The sequence below is a fragment of the Oryza glaberrima genome, chromosome 11 (assembly GCF_000147395.1).
Source record: "Oryza glaberrima chromosome 11, OglaRS2, whole genome shotgun sequence".
Taxonomy (NCBI): domain Eukaryota; kingdom Viridiplantae; phylum Streptophyta; class Magnoliopsida; order Poales; family Poaceae; genus Oryza; species Oryza glaberrima.
The window spans coordinates 1,953,760-1,970,977 of NC_068336.1; the positions used below are offsets into that span (position 1 = coordinate 1,953,760).

The following is a 17,218-nucleotide window of genomic DNA, read 5'->3' on the forward strand; positions in this document are numbered from 1 at the left end:
TGATACGAATTTTTTAAGTCTAATTGCTCCATGATTTGACAATATAGTGCTAAACTAAACATTTGCTAATGACGGATTAATTAGGCTTAATAAATTCGTCTTGCAGTTTCTAGGCGGAATCTATAATTTGTTTTGTTATTAGTCTACATTTAATACTTCAAATGTATGTTCGTATATCTGACGTGACACGTCAAAAATTTAATACTTCAAATGTATGGCCCTTGGTCTTAGGCCTGGTTTAGTTCCCAACTTTTTCTTCAAACCTCCAACTTTTCTATCACATTAAATTTTTCCTACACACACAAACTTCCAACTTTTCCGTCACATCGTTCTAATTTCAATCAAACTTCTAATTTTTGCGTGAACTAAACACATCCTTTTGCTTATTACTCCTGATTCGAAAAAAAAGCTAACTAAATTAAATGGGACTAGAAACATCAAATTCCCTCCGTCCCATAAAAAACCCAATTTAGAACCGGATGTGACACATCCTAGTACTACAAATCTGAACAAAGACATATCCATATTCATAGTAATAGAATGTGTCACATCTGGTACTATGTTGGTTTTTATGGGAAGTACTCCCGTCGTCCCATAAAAAACGAATCTATGACTGGATGTGACATATTCTAGTATGATGAATATGGACATATATATTCAGATTTGTAGTACTAAGATATGTCATATTCGGTACTAGATTGAATTTTTAGGGGACGAAGGGAGTAGGGGGTGTTTAGATCTAGGAGAGTAAAGTTTTGGTGTGTCACATCGGATATACGGACACACATTTGAAGTATTAGACGTAGTCTAATAACAAAACAAATTATATAATCCGCCTGTAAACTGAGAGACGAATTTATTAAGCCTAATTAATCCGTCATTAGCAAATGTTTATTGTAACACCACATTGTTAAATCATGGAGCAATTAGGCTTAAAAGATTCGTCTCGCAAATTAGTCGTAATATGTGCAATTGGTTATTTTTTTAGCCTATATTTAATACTTTATGTAGGCATTCAAATGTTCGATGTGATAGGGTGAAAAATTTTGGTGAGAGATTTAAACTGGGCCTAGGTTGTTTTTATAGAGTGAGTATTTTACAAATAGACACCTAAACACTTAGGCTGTGTTCTTGGGTGAGGGTTGGGAACCCTCACCTCCCGCACGGATGGATTAGTGTATGATAAATTACACCCTCCGTTCCATAAAAAACCTAATCTTGGATTGGGTTTTTTATCGGACGGAGAGAATAAGTGTTTGCTAAAAAAAAACTTAAACAATAGGTTAGTATGATTTTTTAAAGCAATTTTTCTATATAAATTTTTTGTAATAATTATATCGTTTAGCAGTTTGGGAAGCGTGCGTGCGGAAAACGAAGGAGTAGAGGATGGGAACAAGCAGTGCCGAACACCGCCTTAGGCCATGTTCGACTTAGAAACTAAGGATCAGTTTAGCACATTTTCGCCTCCACCTCCTCTAGAGCTGAGTCTAGGCAAATAGTTTAACTACACCTAAAATGGATGGGTGGAGCGCTATTACAAAATGATCTAAAGATGTTGAGCTAGGTTTAGACAGTTCCACAGCTCCACTCTAAATTCAACTCTTGAAGGTAAATTTAGGAGTTGGAGCTCTACCAAATAGACCCTAATATTTCGCGCACATAAAACAAAGCAACTTATTAGCATATAATTAATTAAGTATTAGTTAATGTTTTCTAAAAAATATTAATATGGATTTTCAAAACAACTTTATTATTATTTTTTTACAAAAAAGACACCATTGGGTAGTTTGGGAAACATCCACGTGAATAACGAGAGGGTAGAGGTTGAGAAAGTTGAGAGAATAACACAACCTAAGACATGTTTATTAGGCATGTAAATATTTTAGGATATCGTCGACGGGTTATACCCGCATACCAGATTCGGAGGGTACAGGGAAACGTTTGTACTAGGGGCTACGTACACGAGATTATATCAAGCAGACGAAGACAATGGTTTATACTAGTTCAGGTCCCTCAAAAGGTAATAGCTATACTCCAATTTATATGGATGATGATGGGAATACCAAAAGGATTACAATGCATCTCCCAAGAATGGCCCGACGAGATCTAATCGGTGAACAAGGCTATGGTTTCATACGGATTACTTCTCACTGTGGCTGGTGGCTATGATCCGCTACTCCATGGAAGGGACTTATATTTACACTGATAGATGTCTCCCTCTCCAAGTAGAACTCGAAGAAACTTATTTCGATATAGGGCTGAACAGACCTTATCTCTTGCGAATAAGACTCTTACACCTTCTATTTTGAAGAGATAATTTATTTCTATTATCACTGTCGTCGGCGAAGCCGGGGACGGACGTCCCTCGAGCCCCTCCATCGAGCGGCGCGCTTCTGTCGCCCGCTGTTGCCCTCTCCTTCACCTCCTGCCGTCTGCCACCGAGCGGCGCTCTTCTGCCGTCGAGTGGCACTCTTCTGCCACCCTCTGCTGCCCTCTCATCCGCCTCCCGCAGCATCCCCGCCTACTGTCACCGCCTAGCTGCGTAAGACAAGGAAGATGAGGGAGGTGAGGATGAAAAGTAGGCCCCACATGTCAGTGGGCCCAAAAATTTTTTGAATGACAAATGGGTCCCATATATATATTATTCTAATGTCATATAAGCGTCATGTGGGATGAAGACCAGGTCAACATCACCACGTAGACACCACATCAGCGAAACTGTCCTCTAAAACCACTGAGAGAGTCAAATTACACCGGTTTTAATAGTTGGGGATCAAGATATCAGTATTACGGTTCAGGGATAGGAATGTCACTAGTTAAGGAAGTCATATCGGACTTCCACCGAACGTTCAGATAAGTGGGTTTGCGCCGAACGGCGTATCAGGCCCCGTCTCGCGCTAGGCGGCTCCCAGCCGGCAAACCCTAACCCTCCCCTCCACCACCCCCACCCACCGACGCCGTCGTCTTCTTCTTCTCCCATTAGTCGCTACTCGCCATGGCCACATCCCGTTATTACCTTAATTTGGATTTTGATGTTTCCGATACGAAGCCTCTGCCCGACTACTGCTTTTCCGAGGCCTGGGAGGTGTGGGAAGCCCATGCTGATCAATCGGATTATGAAAGGGAACAGGCTGTTTTGAGGGTAAGGAAGGAAAGCTCTAAGGTTGATTTTTTTTTAAAAAAAATAATTGATTGCGTATCTTACATTCTCCCGAATTACTATCATTCATTCGCATGGTTTTTTGGATCGTTTTGTGTTAGTACGCCCGACGCCGTCGCCTTCTTCGGTCGACTTGGTTCTATCAGGGTGCACTTCGTTAGGGCTTATTTGTATATCAGGCTGTCCAGATTAGTCCTGGTTTAGAAGCGAAAAAATGAACTAAAATTCTATCCAATTCCATGAGATTAGTGCCACCCGAACTAGACCGAAATTTCGAGGGGTCCGTCGGTAGACATCCCTGCGGAAAGGGGAGAGGTAGGGCGTGTCGGTGGGGAAGGAGAAATGGGAGGTAGAGCGTGTTGGTGGGGATGACCAAGGGCTGAACCCCAAAAATTCTAGTCTCACGGATGGGAGTTTGCATAAAGGTCGCAAAATCTCAGCCCGTTTATTTTTCAGATTTAAATCTTTGTGTTCGATCTGTGGTATATATACCCGCTGGAATGCTGGTTAGTTAACTAATGATTGCGTGGATGGAACACGTGGGATAATTTTGCATCTACAGTTCTATTTTATATTTTATTTTTAATGTAAAGAACTGTTACCGGATAGAGTAAGTGCTGATATGTTTTAGGCCTAAGTCTTTGCCATCTTCTGTTTGCATTAAACATCAGTTCCTTGCATTCAAGAAACAGACGCGGCAACAGAAGTACAGTCTTTAAGAATGCTACATTGTCTTATGTTCTGAAATTATTGGAAATGAATTTGCTAGATGAGATTGCGCCATTTTTTCTGATAATTTGTGTTGTATCCTGTTGTGTGATTTTTTTTTTTGTATTTCATTCTGTTACTCAATTTGCATAAATATTCAACTAATATTTCATAATATGCATGCAGTTCTATGAAGAAAAGGAGAAGGAGATAAAAGCTGCTTATTCTGAAGCCCTAAGTGAAGAGGATGATGAGGAGAAAGATGGAGAAATATGTCAGGTGATGATAGCTATCGTGACAGTCTATTTGTAGTGCAGTTGAGATTCATTATTCCTCATGATTATTGACTAATGGTTGCATCTGTTCAGCTTCTGGGTTACGAAGAGGAACATGGACAAGTCTCTGCAGGGATGGAAGATATACCAGAAAACCATGTCAAAAAAGGCTGCACTTACGCGAGCCCAGAGTACCTGGCGGAGCTAACTCAGAAAATTCTATTGGAAATAAATGTAAATGAAGACCTTGGCAATGTGAGGCTTCAAGGTTTATTCATCTGCGTGCTTTTTTAAATTTATCTTTTAGGTGGTTGGGCAGTTTAGTGCCCAGCGCAGTTTATATTGATTGATAATTTTTCTGCCGCTATGAACCGAGATGAAAGTTCTGCACCTATTTTCCTTTTGTTTATCTTGTACTCTGTTATGCTATTGGATTGAACAGCCAGTTGATTAATACACTCTTATTATTTTCTCTTTTTTATCGTAAGGGTAACACAGTTGTCTCTTCTGGAGTCATGGAAGGTGATGAGGACAAGAAAACTGTTAAAACAGGGAAGGTGCTGATGATTTTAATTTTGATTTGCCGCTCTGTTTTTCTTTTTGTTCAACAAAACTAATTATACAACAGCCATTTCATATTGCAGTTTAGGTTAGTTGTCAATCATAGTTCACATCTATCTCTAATGCAAATGTCTTTTTAGGTGCTATGTCATGAAATGAAGCATGCTCGTAATGAAGGAGGACAAGTATTTGAAGGTGAGCTGGAACACAAGAAGGCAAGAATGGCAGAAAGCTCACAGAACAAAGGAGAAGATGAAGAGACCCTTCGGCCAGTACGTACCGTTTGACTTGACTTGATTTAATTGAAGTGTTCTCTTGAAGTTAATTTGATTTCCTTACGAGTGTTCTGATGGGCCAAACTTTTGTACCTGAACAATCAAGATATGCTACTTCACATTTCGTATATAACCAAATTTTGATAGGGCTAGCTTGGACCCCTTCATAAATTTACTTGAAATGCCTACTTCACATAAGTTGGAACGTGCCTATTTAAATTTGAACCAATCTTTAGGCTTCCAAATCAGATAGAAATGCTGATTCAAATAAATGAACTGGGACTTTTGGAGTGCATTTGTTCCCTTTAAAACTACATTTCTCCAATTAGTGCTGAGATATTGTATTTTTTCATGAAAATAACTCGATTCGATTAATTTTTGAATGTTCTTTGGTAGGGGTGACATGGCATTTTATGGTTGATCTACCAACTTTGGTATTTATTTGCAGCGAAATTTGGTTTCTGCACAGAAAGTATTACTACTTCAGTTATAGTGTTCGCTCGCATTTTAGTTTTAACACTTTTAGCTTGTATGGGCAGATGGGGTTTTGATTAGTCAAAAGCAGTTATGTGCTTTGTTGTATAAGATGATTTCTTTTCGACGCAATGTGGTGTATTTTGTACTAGAAAAAGTTCATCATGTTGCTATCCGTTGAATGTTGCTATCCGTTGAGAATGGGAGGTTTGTCCAAATGTTTGCATACTTTTGGATGTAGTTCTTGTGCATCTCAATTTTGCATTTGTTTATTTTGGACCTCTGTTGACACCCGCATGCCCTGAAAACTTGGTTGTTTTTGTATTTAGTTTATTATTCTTTTGTAATGTCCAAAACTTTTTTGATTGGTCGCAAAGCCTTTCTTTTCTTACCTTGCATTGTGATCGCTAAGCTGTGGTATAACATTGTGTTATTTCCTGACAGGTCGGTCTGACACCGGATGACATCTGAGGTGGCTAATCAATGTGATTCAATAGAAACTCAATCTGCTGCAGTGGTCCTTTGGTGTCCCAACATTGTTAAAAACTGTGAACAACGTTCATCGTTGTTCCTTGATGTGGACTTCTGTCTAGTGTCTTGAATTGGCAAGCCTGAATAATCACTGTTGGTATTTTTAATATGGGGCTGTATAGATATCAGTCAACTAAAGTTTTATTACCAAGTTTTGCTCACTTTTTATTTACGGCAGGCCTGTTAAGGGATAATATGGTCCGTTGGTGTACATGCCTTAGAGATTATTTAGGCTGTGTGATCGTTCAGTGAGCTTTTCCTTGGGTCTTTTTAAGTGGGTTCTGTTGGGGCGGAAAAGCTAATTCGTACATACGAGGTAGTGGCCCACATTTCTATTTGAAAGGGGAAAAAGTCTACTTTGACTCCCTTAAAAAGGTAGGTTTGTATTCTCAATAAAAAAACCAGGTTTGACGACTTCCTCAAATCTCAAATATTAAAACCTGCACAGATCAACTACTATGACAGGATTGAAGGTGTGGTGTTAGATGATGTAGCCTTTGATCCTGGTCAACACTGCTGTCTTAGGGTGAGAACACTGCTGTCTTAGGGTGAGTTTGAGGAGAGGGGGATTGAGAAGATTGGAAAGATACGCAAAACGAGGTGAGCCATTAGCACATGATTAATTGAGTATTAACTATTTTAAATTTCAAAAATTAATTAATATGATTTTTTAAAGCAATTTTCCTATAGAAAATTTTTAAAAAAATACACCGTTTAGTAGTTTGGGAAGCGTGCGCGCGGAATACGATGTTCTTTTCTCACCCAATCCGCCAAAACTCATCACAAGGAACGCAGCCTTAGTTGGGTAATGGGAAATAAAAGGCGGGGGCTTCTTGGCGGGTTTCTTCCACGTCCAGTGTTCCCCATCTCGTTGCTTCGGCAGGAGGTGCGGCTGCGGCGGTTTCGTCGACGGCGAGGAGGGTGTAACCGTGTAAGAGCAGGGATAGTGAGCTCGCCGAGTGAGGGCTCGTCGGCATCTGCTTCGCACATCTTGTATCGGGTAGGCCCATTCGACTACCAGCTGGCAGTGGCGTGCAAGTCCAGGACCAAGGCTGCGAGGTAGATCTTGTGGAGCCTAGACAACCTTGGTCAGTGATATTTCAAATACCCCAACGTGAGGGTGAGGTTTTTTTCGTTTTGCTAGCTAGGCTGGTTCAGATTTGTGTTTTGGGCTGGAGTTCTAGGGTTTGTTGTTGCAGTCTGGTGGGTGCGTGCGATTTCTTTGCTTGGTTTGAAGGCCCGACGAGCAGTTTCATCAAAGAATTGTTACTAAAGATGGCAGGTTGAAGGCATCAGAGCTTGATGTAACTAGGCAGGAGTTGGCTACATCAGGCTGTGTTCTTTTGTCTGTGTTACCAACACCGTCTCTCTCGTTTTTCGTGTGTACGTTTTTAAAACTGCTAAACGGTATGTTTTTTTTAAAAAATATTTCTATACGAAAGTTGTTTTTAAAAAAGCTAATACTTAATTAATCACGCGTTACTGGACCACTTCGTTTTCTGTGCGAAGACAACTCCACCTCTGACAGCTTAGGATTATTATAATCTATATATATTATTAAGAGTAAGCTGAAACAGATAGCTTATTATGATATATTATTATAATCTCCGACCCTGTTTGATTCAGCTTAGGATTATTATAATCTGGATTATTAATAGTAAGCTGAAATGGATAGCTTAGGGCCTGTTCACTTTGATGCTAAAATAAACCTTACCAAAATTTGGCAATGTTGGCACTATTACCAAATTCTGACATAATTTCTTATGTATTTACTAAAATTTGGCAACAAACTAAATGTAGGCACTCTTTTGGCAATTTTGCTAAAAAATGGTATGGTGAAAGCTAGATTACTATAATATGGTAATTCACTCTAAATGTGCTTTTTTAATTATTGGGTGGCTAACAGCTAACAAACAGTTAATAATCTAGAGAAACAAACAACTAACAACTTGTTTTCTGTCAGTTTATTATAATCCAGTTTATAGTAATCTGGCTCAATAATCTAGATTACAGTAATCTTAAGCTGAAACAAACATGGCCTAAAGATAGCTGTGTTAAAGGATAGGAATAAGTTCACCTGCCGTCCCTCAACTTTATACCGAGTTTGTTTGACATCCCTTATCCTCAATATCAGAAATCTTCACCCCTAAACCGTACAAAACCGTGCATTTTAGGTCCCATAGTATTATAGAAACCTGTTTTTGCTGACGTGGCATCCTAGTCGAAAAAAAAGTATGTGGGGCCCACATGTAAGTGAGAGAAAATGATGTGGGCTTCACATCTCTTCTTTATTTCCTTTTTCTCTTCTATTCTCTCCTTGTCTTCTCGGTCGGCAGCAGATGGGGGAGAGGCGGCCGGTGGCGGGCGAGCGCACATGAAGAAACTAGGCGGTGGTTGTGCGCGTCGTCTGCGTCGTGCCTGCTCCGTCCACCGCCGCCCCTCGCTCACACACTCCCGCCGGCCACCTCCCCTTCCCTCCCAAGCTTGTGAAGAAGAGAGAAGAAAGAAGATGATGACGTCGTCATCCCCGGGTGGTTTCCCACGGCCGCACCCGACGGCGGGGGCAGTGGCGGCGGCGGCAGAACAACCAACTTGGAGTTGAGAAAGTCGTAGCGTGTAGGCCGGGCAGGTGGCTGCGCCAATGGTGACGACATTGGCGGGGACAGAGGCATCACGAGGATCGTCGGGCTGGTCATCCCTCCGAGCAAGGGGAGGTGGAGTAGCAACGAGGAGGGCTAGGACGCAGCCAGTTGATGCCGGCAGAGGAGCCACTCGGCGCCGAAGCACCATCAGAGGAAGGCGAGGGATTCGCTGCCGCCTCTGACCCCTTTGCCGCCGGGAACTGAAGAAGAGAATAAAAGAAAAGAGAAAATTAAATAAAGAAAAAGAGATGTAGACCTCACATTTTTCTCTTTTCACTTACATGTAGACCTCACATACTTTTTTATATTTTTTTCTGACTAGGATGCATATCAGTAAAACCGAATATCTATATACTACTATGAGACCTAAATTGTATGGTTTTGTATAGTTGAGGGGTGAAGATTTCTGATATTGAGGGTAAGAGATGTCATGTAAAGTTGAGGGGCTGTGTTCGGGAGGAGGGGTTGCGGCACGCAAAACGAAGCCTCTATTATTGCATGATTAATTGAGTATTTACTATTTTTTTTAAAAAATAGATTAATGTGATTTTTTAAAGCAACTTTTGTATAGAAACTTTTTACAAAAAACACACCGTTTAGCAGTTTGAAAAGCGTGCGCGCGGAAAATGAGGGGAGGGGTTGATAACTAGTAGTACCGAACGCAGCCTAATTTGTGAGATGTACTCTCTTCCGTCTTCCCTTCCAAAATCACACAGAAAACCCTCACACAGAAAACTGCCGATGGCGGACGCCGTCGCCGCCTACGATGCGCTGCCCGCGCCTCCCTCTCCACCCTCACCCGCGTTGCCACCGCCGTTCCAGCCCCCGCCCCCCGATACCCCGATATCCGACGCCACCCCATCCGCCGCCGAAACCCCCAATCTCCCCGACACCCCCGCCTCCGCCTCCCCCTTCTCCGACGCCGCGCTCGCCGCCGACGCCTCCGATGCCGATGCCTCGGCCGTCGCCGCGCCACCCGACGACGACGGGACCAACCCGTTGGGCGGCGCCATGAAGCACATGGCCCTCGCGCCCCCGCCGCCGCCGAGCAAGAAGTCCAAGAAGAAGAACAGCAACAGCGTCTGGACCAGGCCCAACTCCCGCAAGGGCAAGAAGAAGGCCAAGCAGCCGGCCAACGCCCTCGCCGGCGGCAGCGCCGGCGCCAACGGCCGCCTCCCCAAGCCCTCCAGCGGCGACGACGAGCTCGTCCTCACCCCGGCGCCCCGATTCGCGGCCGAGCGCAACGACGACGCGCCCGATCTGCCCGTGCTCCTCTCCCGCGTCTTCAAGTCCGACAAGGTCGAGGTCTCCGACGACCGCCTCACCGCCGGCAGCACAAAGGGATACCGGATGGTGCGCGCCACCCGCGGCGTCGCTGCCGGCGCTTGGTACTTCGAGGTCAAGGTCCTTCACCTCGGCAGCACCGGCCACACCCGCCTTGGATGGGCTACCAACAATGCTGACATCCACGCTCCCGTAGGCTACGATGTGTTTGGATTTGGATACCGCGACATGGATGGTACCAAGGTGCACAAAGCATGGAGGGCCAATTATGCCGATCAAGGCTATGGCGAGGGCGATGTCCTCGGCTTCTACATTCATCTACCTGATGGAGAGCTGTATGAGCCCAAGCAGCCTTTCCTGGTTCACTACAAGGGGCTTCCTTTCCGCGCAGAAGCTCCCAAGGCAGCTGAGCAGAAGACGCCGGATCCAGTTCCTGGTGAGTATCATTGTGTTACTTCATGTGTCTGAATAAACTGGTGGTAGATTGCCAGCCAGGAAAACAACACACGCTACTTTTCACCAAACAACTTGGTATGAACTAGCAATTTCACAAATAATAAGATTCTCTATGTAATAACAAGGATGCGTGTTTCATGATGTTATATGGAATACTTGGAGTAATGTAGAATTTGTACCAATTACGGAATTACCGGTAGTAGATTTACATAAATAAAGTGATTTAGGATCCAGGACAACAGATTCGAGTGCTATTTACATGTATATGGTTATATAGGAAATATTAGAACTTCCAATAGCTGTAATGTGACAGTGGTGCACTTGTCCTAACAAAACTAAAAAGTACGTTTAATTAAGTTTTTGCATCCTATGTTTGAGCAAGTTTCTGATCTCTGTTTGGTTGGACACATTGGTACCTACTCCTACATGTGTTTCAAGTCACTGCACCTCCATTGCACAAACTAGAAAGTAGTTTCTACTCACTGCTCTTGAAATCATTTCCAAAGCATAAGGTGTCTTGTACCAAGAAATATAGCTATTGCACAAATTGTCATCATTATTATTGGAGGTTCTTAGCGCTGAAGCATAGTGAATGCAGCATACAGTTCATAAGTCACAATGTAAGAAAGAGAGCAAGAAATGCAGCAAATGCTTCTCTAGCAATGCTCTCTTGAGAGGCACAACATGAAAAATGTAACAATTTGCTTCTACAGTTGTGCGTAACTTATTGATTTGCCACTCAATCAAAGACAAGAAACACCTACCAAATGTTACTAAATTTACCCATATTGTTCTGTTCAAGAGTATCTATGTCATCATCTGACCTTAAATTATATTCTTGACTGTTTGACAGTGCATAGTCTTTGTTGTATTCCATACTAGTACTTCCTACTATATCATAGGAGGTTACTTTTGGGAGTGTTTACTTATCCAGCCATCATTGCAATCTTATCGTGCAGAAGATTCCAGTATGTTTATGTGCACATGAATAAAACGGGCAGTTCTTTCTTATCTGTTTTCTTATGATGAAGTCAGAAATCGATGACTGTAAAGTTTTTGTTGCCTCAAAGTCAGTAATTGTAAATAAGTGCACATTAGTACCTTCCATTGAATCACTATATTTTGCTTACATGGATTAAAAAAGGGATTTCTTGTTTGTTCTTCCCATAGAAAAAAAATCAGTATCCTATATGACATTTACACAATTGCACTTAAATGACATTTCCTACTTTCTAGCATCCATTGTTAGATGCTAGAAAGTATCCATCGTAAGTAGGAAAACAAGGGATGCTAGAAAGTAGCAATTTGTGCAGCCTCTCCTCTGGCCTTCTTAGATATTCCATTTTAATACTTTATGGTTCTTGCAAATGCAGGTAGTGAGATATGCTACTTCAAGAATGGGGTATGCCAGGGCACTGCTTTTGTGGACATTCCTGGAGGGCGGTACTACCCAGCTGCGTCAATGTATACACTGCCTGACCAGCCAAACTGCGAAGTCAGATTCAACTTTGGTCCCAATTTTGAGTTCTTTCCAGAAGATTTTGGAGGTCGATCAGTTCCTCAACCAATGAATGATGTGCCTTATCGACCATATCAGCTGGCGAATGAGGTGCCTGCAGAAAACGGTACTGCTGAAAAAACCATTAAACTGCAGTGAAAATTCTGCTTTAGTTAGAGCTTATGTAATCCGGTTAAACAGCACGCGGGCTGATGGCTATAGCTGGTTTAGTAATGTTTGTCTGGTTAGATGGATGCTGTAGTTATTGAATATTTTTCACTTGATGGTTTGGCCATTTGACCTTCGTGTAGCAACGCATGCCTTCAATCTTTCCCATCCATGATGGGGCGAAGTTAATCCGAGATGTTGGGGGGCGGTAAGGGCGGTTGCACGTAGTCTAGCAGTGGGATGAGGATTAAGGGCGACAGTTTAATACTCATAATATGTAAGATTTGGTCAATAATGTTTGGCCGAATCTTATCCTAAGGAGGAGTAATACAAATAGATGATAGGTACATCTAATTTTATCCATGTTATTAATTCATAAGAAGGTATTATACATTTTTCTGTGGATACATGTAAGTAGCTTCGTTAACAGAAAAATGTATCAATGAAGCTGATATTATACAGAAAATTTTCTGTTGCATACAAGGATAACAGCATTTATGCCAGACGATACTCGACCTGGGGTAGGCAGGTAGTGTGAATTACCTTTGAAGAAAAAAAATTGAAACAGCAATATCATAATATATTATAACATTTATTATACCAGTGCAGTCTCCATGTAAAGAAACACAATGTTTGCAAAGCACCGGACCTTTAATTTCCAATGTTTCATATCTTAATCTTAAATAAACAAATACAAAAACCAGCTTCATCATTCTGCGAGATAACAGTGTTGAAGAGCTGGAAGACAAGTGATTTTTCTAACATAAATATGGAATTTGAAAATCCTATATAAGACAGTTGACATTTTGCATAGTTTTAAATGCATGTACATACCAACGTGAGAGAAATAACTTCAACTTGAGTGCCATTTGATTTTCAGATGGCTACAAGCCAGATCGGTTTTCAATCTGCTCAATGCCATTTCTCGATGTTGCAGCAATGAGGTCATGCTAGGTTCACTCCTTTTGCGTGCCATTTTCCGGGAGATGTTCTTCCATTTTGATTCGAATTCACAGGCTGCAGACAAATAATTCAGTTAATAGGAATTCTTACGTTTTGGTCAAACTTGAAAAGGGAAACATTCCTTTCATTTTTATGCAAAAGATGCAGATGGCACCTGAGGATTTAAAGCACATAGACAATGTTAATGTTTCTCTCTGCAGAAAAAGAGGCAAATAACTAAATATTTTCTTTATGCCAAAGGATCAATGAACATGATGAAACTTTCATTATACCAAACAAAACAAGAAAAGAATGACCAGTACAGACAGTCATGTACTCATGTTGCTACATTATTTCGGTATGGCTAAATAAACATAGCTTTCTAGGGTAATGTCATAAAATACCAACCTAAGATACAAAATAATTTCAGAAGAAAGTGCAATGACACCCTAAATCAAGTGAAAACTGCAAAGAAAAGCTGCACTTACAAGCTGGAGCACTCTATAGCTATATGCAATTCTAGTAACATCTTAATCAAGTCTGAGGCTGTTGGAGAATGATGGTTACGATCAATAACCTTCACTTCTGTTGACAAAGCCTTCAATAAGGCATGCGAGATTCCATGGCCTTCCAGCTGATGAAGCTTTGGCGCCACCTTTTAATTCACCATTATGTTGTCTCAGGCTGAAATAATAAAAATACTGTCATCAACACACAATTACAATTTAAATGTGGTATGACTAAAGATGTTTAAATTTTCACTTCATACTTTCTAATCATGTTAATTGCTACATATTCAAGCATGTAAATCGTACAAGCATGAGCAAGATAACTACTACAATATTTCAAGGCAACTGCAATGTTTATATGGAGAAAAGGACAGGCTCTGATATACAGCACGAGCATATCACAGTGACACAAATAGACACAACTGTAACAAACATGATGAAGACAGGTAGAGACAAGAGCAGATAACAGCTTATTTAGCAGAAAATATTCTGCATGTTTAACCTACATTGCTAGAAGTAGACCAAACTCAGGTTTGATTCATGTGCCAATATCTTCACCAAAAGGAGTAGGACTAAACAATGACCTGAATTTCGTTCTCTCCCAAGTCCCATAACTTTTCACAACAAATCGGCGGCAGGAACTGAGGTCGATTCCAACCTCCTCAATCCTTATTATTTCAAACGCTCTGCGCTGCGCCTACTTGCTACTCATGCTCTACCACAAGTCTACAACCTTCTGAGACATCTCGCTCTAGAAATCAGACAGGAGTAGGAGACAGGGAAGCAAGGTAAGCTGGGAATCACCGGCGAGGGAAGTCGGTGGTGACGCCGACGTAGGTGCGGGGGATCCAGGAGGAGGCGATGAGGTAGACGCACCACCCCGACGCCGCCTTCCCCTTCGCAGCCTCCGCCGGCGAACTACCGGGCGCGCACGACGCCGACGCGGCGGCGGCGGGCTCGCCGGATTTGGGAGGAAGAGCGCGAGGGATCTTCGCCGATCGGAAGGTAGCGGAGAGCTTCATCTCCCACCTCGCCGGCGAGGCGACGACGCCGTGGGAAAATTTTCGAATTGGGGATATTTTTAGCACGTGCTTTTTTAGAGGAGTATCAGGCCGTGGCCCGTGGGGCGTGTTGGACATGGGCCGAATGGACAAATGGGCCGTACCGGAATGTGAGCCTAATTCGACACGGCCAGTTTAAGCCTGGGAAACGTGCGTCGAAAATGAATTCCGGCATGCTTCGAACGTGTGAAAATATGCGATAAATCAGAAATCTACGTGATGGAATTCGGATGATTATATTGCAGAGGTTGCACGTGCCAAATAACCGTGCATATACTAGCTGGGAAATGGCATTTTTCTGATACGCGTAGGGGAAAAGACTCGCTTGTGCCAAATTTGAAGCTGGGTTTGGGTTGTCATGAAAGGCAAATGGAGAAAAGAATTAGGCACTAGGGTGAGTGTAAATCAGAGGGTGGTTAGGCAGTGCAACCCTGGAAAGTTTTTCCAAATGTGGAATGCAAGCTCGCGGCATGAAAGATAACTGGGCGCTAATTGCCTCTGCATTACTGTTCCTCATCCAAGTCTGACACTATGATGTTCAGTTAACAGGTTGATGTCGTGTAAAAAAAATAGGTTGATGTCAAGATCCTCAGACATCTTAATGTGGAATACAAATCTCTTTTATTTCTAATGGGAAAATAGATAACCGGCCCAATTAGTGTCAAATGCATAATCTGAGGACACCTGGTGTCCAATAATGCAACACTCACATGGTTCTTGCTTGAATTATCTTGAAGTAGATGCTCAATCTAAAATAGTCGGTTATCTTGTACTCAAAATGATCTAGTGCAAACTGGCGGATTGTATCTTTAAGTCCAAAAGGCTTTCTGAATAAAGGTGCTTCTGAATTTCATTTAACGACTGTCCTATCCTGAAATTGTCAAACTGACAACCAGTTCAGCCGAACTAGCGCGTATTTAAATTGCACTGATCTTTCATCTTAATATTAAAATTTCCTGCAATTTTATTTGGCAGAAAAAACTAGTTCATCAGTTAGCTTGCGGCATTGCCACGTGCAGCATGCAAAGCACAAGACCACCAAACTAACATTCCTACCCCAGCATGGTTGCATTTCACTGTAATCTTCTTCAGATATTAACATGTCAATTTGCTTCCGAAGAGGCTGGAGCCTTGCATCAGTCCCAAGCAGAGTGGATCATTTTGGAGGTTTGGCCGATCAACTTTCGAGTTTTTGGTTGCATATAGTCACAACCAAACTCAAGATGCATGATGAATTTCTTCCAAGAAAAAAACTTTTGGATTAATTGCCCGAAATGTGGGAGCAGAGAACGCGCAGCTATGAAAGACACGGTGCCTGACAACGCATTTCCCGCCGTTTTCAAATCAACAGAAGCAACTCTGAGCTTTCCCTCCATTTCTCATGCTCCCTGCGTATATAACAAGCTCCATCTCGGATCGAGCGCATGCAGCGGTGACACATGGCGGCTTCTATCTCCGGAGCTCGCACTTGCTACCCTAGCGCGGCGGTGGCGCGACGTGGCGGCGGCGGCGGCCGGTGCTGCTCCGTCGTCAGGAGCTCGCTGGCGACCTCGTCGCCGGCGACGTGCAAGCCGTCAGGGATGATGCGGATTGGCAGGCAGTGGACGGAGCTCCAGGGTGCTCGTGATTGGGACGGCCTGCTTAACCCGCTCGACGGCGCGCTCCGCGGCGAGCTCGTCCGCTACGGCGAGTTCGTCCGCGCCGCGTACGCCAGCTTCGACTTCGACGGCGGCGCGCCGTCGTCGTATGGGTCGTGCCGGTTTCCGACCAGCTCCCTGCTGCGCCGCTCCGGGCTCCCTGAGACTGGCTACCGGGTCACCGGGATCCTCCACGCCGCGTCGACGTCGGCGCCGGGCTGGCTGTCGTGCAGGTCCAGCTACATTGGGTACGTCGCGGTGTGCGACGACGAGGACGAGATCGAGCGGCTGGGTCGCCGCGACGTCGTCATTGCGTTCCGCGGCACGGCGACGTGCGGCGAGTGGGTGGACAACTTCAAGTCCACTCTCACCCACCTGCCGCCGCGATCCGGCGACGGCGAGGCGGCGCCGCCGATGGTGGAGAGTGGATTCTGGAGGCTCTTCACCACCCCGGGCGAAGCGCACGGCAGCCTGCAGCAACAAGTGCGCGGCGAGGTGCAGCGGATCGTCAGCGAGTACGGCGGCGAGGGCATGCCGCCGTTGAGCATCACGGTCACCGGACACAGCCTCGGCGCCGCGCTCGCGGTGCTCACCGCCTACGACATCACGACAAACTCCCCCATGCAACGCCACGGCGGCGGCGACGACGACGACGGCGAGGCGCCGATGGTGACCGCCGTGTCGTTCGGCGGGCCGCGCGTGGGCAACGCGGCGTTCCGGCGAAGGCTGGAGGAGAGCGGCGGAAAGGTGCTCCGCGTGGTGAACTCGAACGACGTCGTGACCAAGGTGCCGGGGTTCCCCGTCGACGGCGACGACTGCGGCGGCGGCGCTCGGGAGGGCGACGCGCCGGCGAGGAGGAAACCGAGGTTGCCGAGGTGGCTGGTGTCCAAGATGGGGTGGGAGTACAGCGACGTCGGCCGCGAGCTGCGCCTTTGCAGCCAGGGCGACACGGCGCGCAACGTGGTTGCATCGCATGACCTTGATTTGTATCTCAAGCTCGTGGCAGCCTGCACATATTAGTTAGGACCTGTGTCTAC

At 44.1% G+C, this 17,218-nt stretch overlaps 4 protein-coding genes across 4 annotated transcripts; 3 read left to right on the forward strand and 1 right to left on the reverse strand.

The window, feature by feature from the left end:
- Positions 1-2,995: 2,995 nt before the first annotated feature.
- Positions 2,996-5,924, forward strand: LOC127754485 (uncharacterized). Its single transcript, XM_052280034.1, has 6 exons — positions 2,996-3,142; positions 4,055-4,147; positions 4,237-4,398; positions 4,642-4,693; positions 4,843-4,976; positions 5,898-5,924. The coding sequence occupies exons 1-6, from the start codon at positions 2,996-2,998 to the stop codon at positions 5,922-5,924; spliced, it is 615 nt and encodes a 204-aa protein (XP_052135994.1).
- A 3,380-nt stretch (positions 5,925-9,304) lies between these two features.
- On the forward strand, positions 9,305-12,159 carry LOC127754482 (protein TRAUCO-like). The gene is made up of 2 exons (XM_052280032.1): positions 9,305-10,346; positions 11,740-12,159. Exons 1-2 carry the CDS (start codon positions 9,305-9,307, stop codon positions 12,021-12,023), a joined length of 1,326 nt encoding a protein of 441 aa, XP_052135992.1. The 3' UTR covers positions 12,024-12,159.
- Positions 12,160-12,243: 84 nt separating this feature from the next.
- LOC127754486 (structure-specific endonuclease subunit slx1-like) lies at positions 12,244-14,529 on the reverse strand. Its single transcript, XM_052280035.1, has 3 exons — positions 14,288-14,529; positions 13,552-13,658; positions 12,244-13,049 (listed from the first exon to the last, which is right to left on the reverse strand). Exons 1-3 carry the CDS (start codon positions 14,503-14,505, stop codon positions 12,886-12,888), a joined length of 489 nt encoding a protein of 162 aa, XP_052135995.1. The 5' UTR covers positions 14,506-14,529; the 3' UTR covers positions 12,244-12,885.
- Positions 14,530-16,124: 1,595 nt separating this feature from the next.
- LOC127753644 (phospholipase A(1) DAD1, chloroplastic-like) lies at positions 16,125-17,202 on the forward strand. The gene has a single exon (XM_052279058.1). It carries the CDS (start codon positions 16,125-16,127, stop codon positions 17,199-17,201), a length of 1,077 nt encoding a protein of 358 aa, XP_052135018.1. The 3' UTR covers position 17,202.
- The last annotated feature ends 16 nt before the right edge of the window (positions 17,203-17,218 follow it).

Coding starts and splice junctions, on each gene's coding strand:
- LOC127754485 (XM_052280034.1), top strand. CDS start 2,996: ATGGCCACATCCCGTTATTACCTTAATTTGGATTTTGATGTTTCCGAT. Junction 4,399..4,641: donor TAAATGAAGACCTTGGCAAT/GTGAGGCTTCAA, acceptor AGGGTAACACAG/TTGTCTCTTCTGGAGTCATG. Junction 4,977..5,897: donor ATGAAGAGACCCTTCGGCCA/GTACGTACCGTT, acceptor ATTTCCTGACAG/GTCGGTCTGACACCGGATGA.
- LOC127754482 (XM_052280032.1), top strand. CDS start 9,305: ATGTACTCTCTTCCGTCTTCCCTTCCAAAATCACACAGAAAACCCTCA. Junction 10,347..11,739: donor GACGCCGGATCCAGTTCCTG/GTGAGTATCATT, acceptor TTGCAAATGCAG/GTAGTGAGATATGCTACTTC.
- LOC127754486 (XM_052280035.1), bottom strand. CDS start 14,505: ATGAAGCTCTCCGCTACCTTCCGATCGGCGAAGATCCCTCGCGCTCTT. Junction 13,659..14,287: donor ACCACCGACTTCCCTCGCCG/GTGATTCCCAGC, acceptor TTATTATTTCAG/CCTGAGACAACATAATGGTG. Junction 13,050..13,551: donor CTTTGTCAACAGAAGTGAAG/GTTATTGATCGT, acceptor ATTTGTCTGCAG/CCTGTGAATTCGAATCAAAA.
- LOC127753644 (XM_052279058.1), top strand. CDS start 16,125: ATGATGCGGATTGGCAGGCAGTGGACGGAGCTCCAGGGTGCTCGTGAT.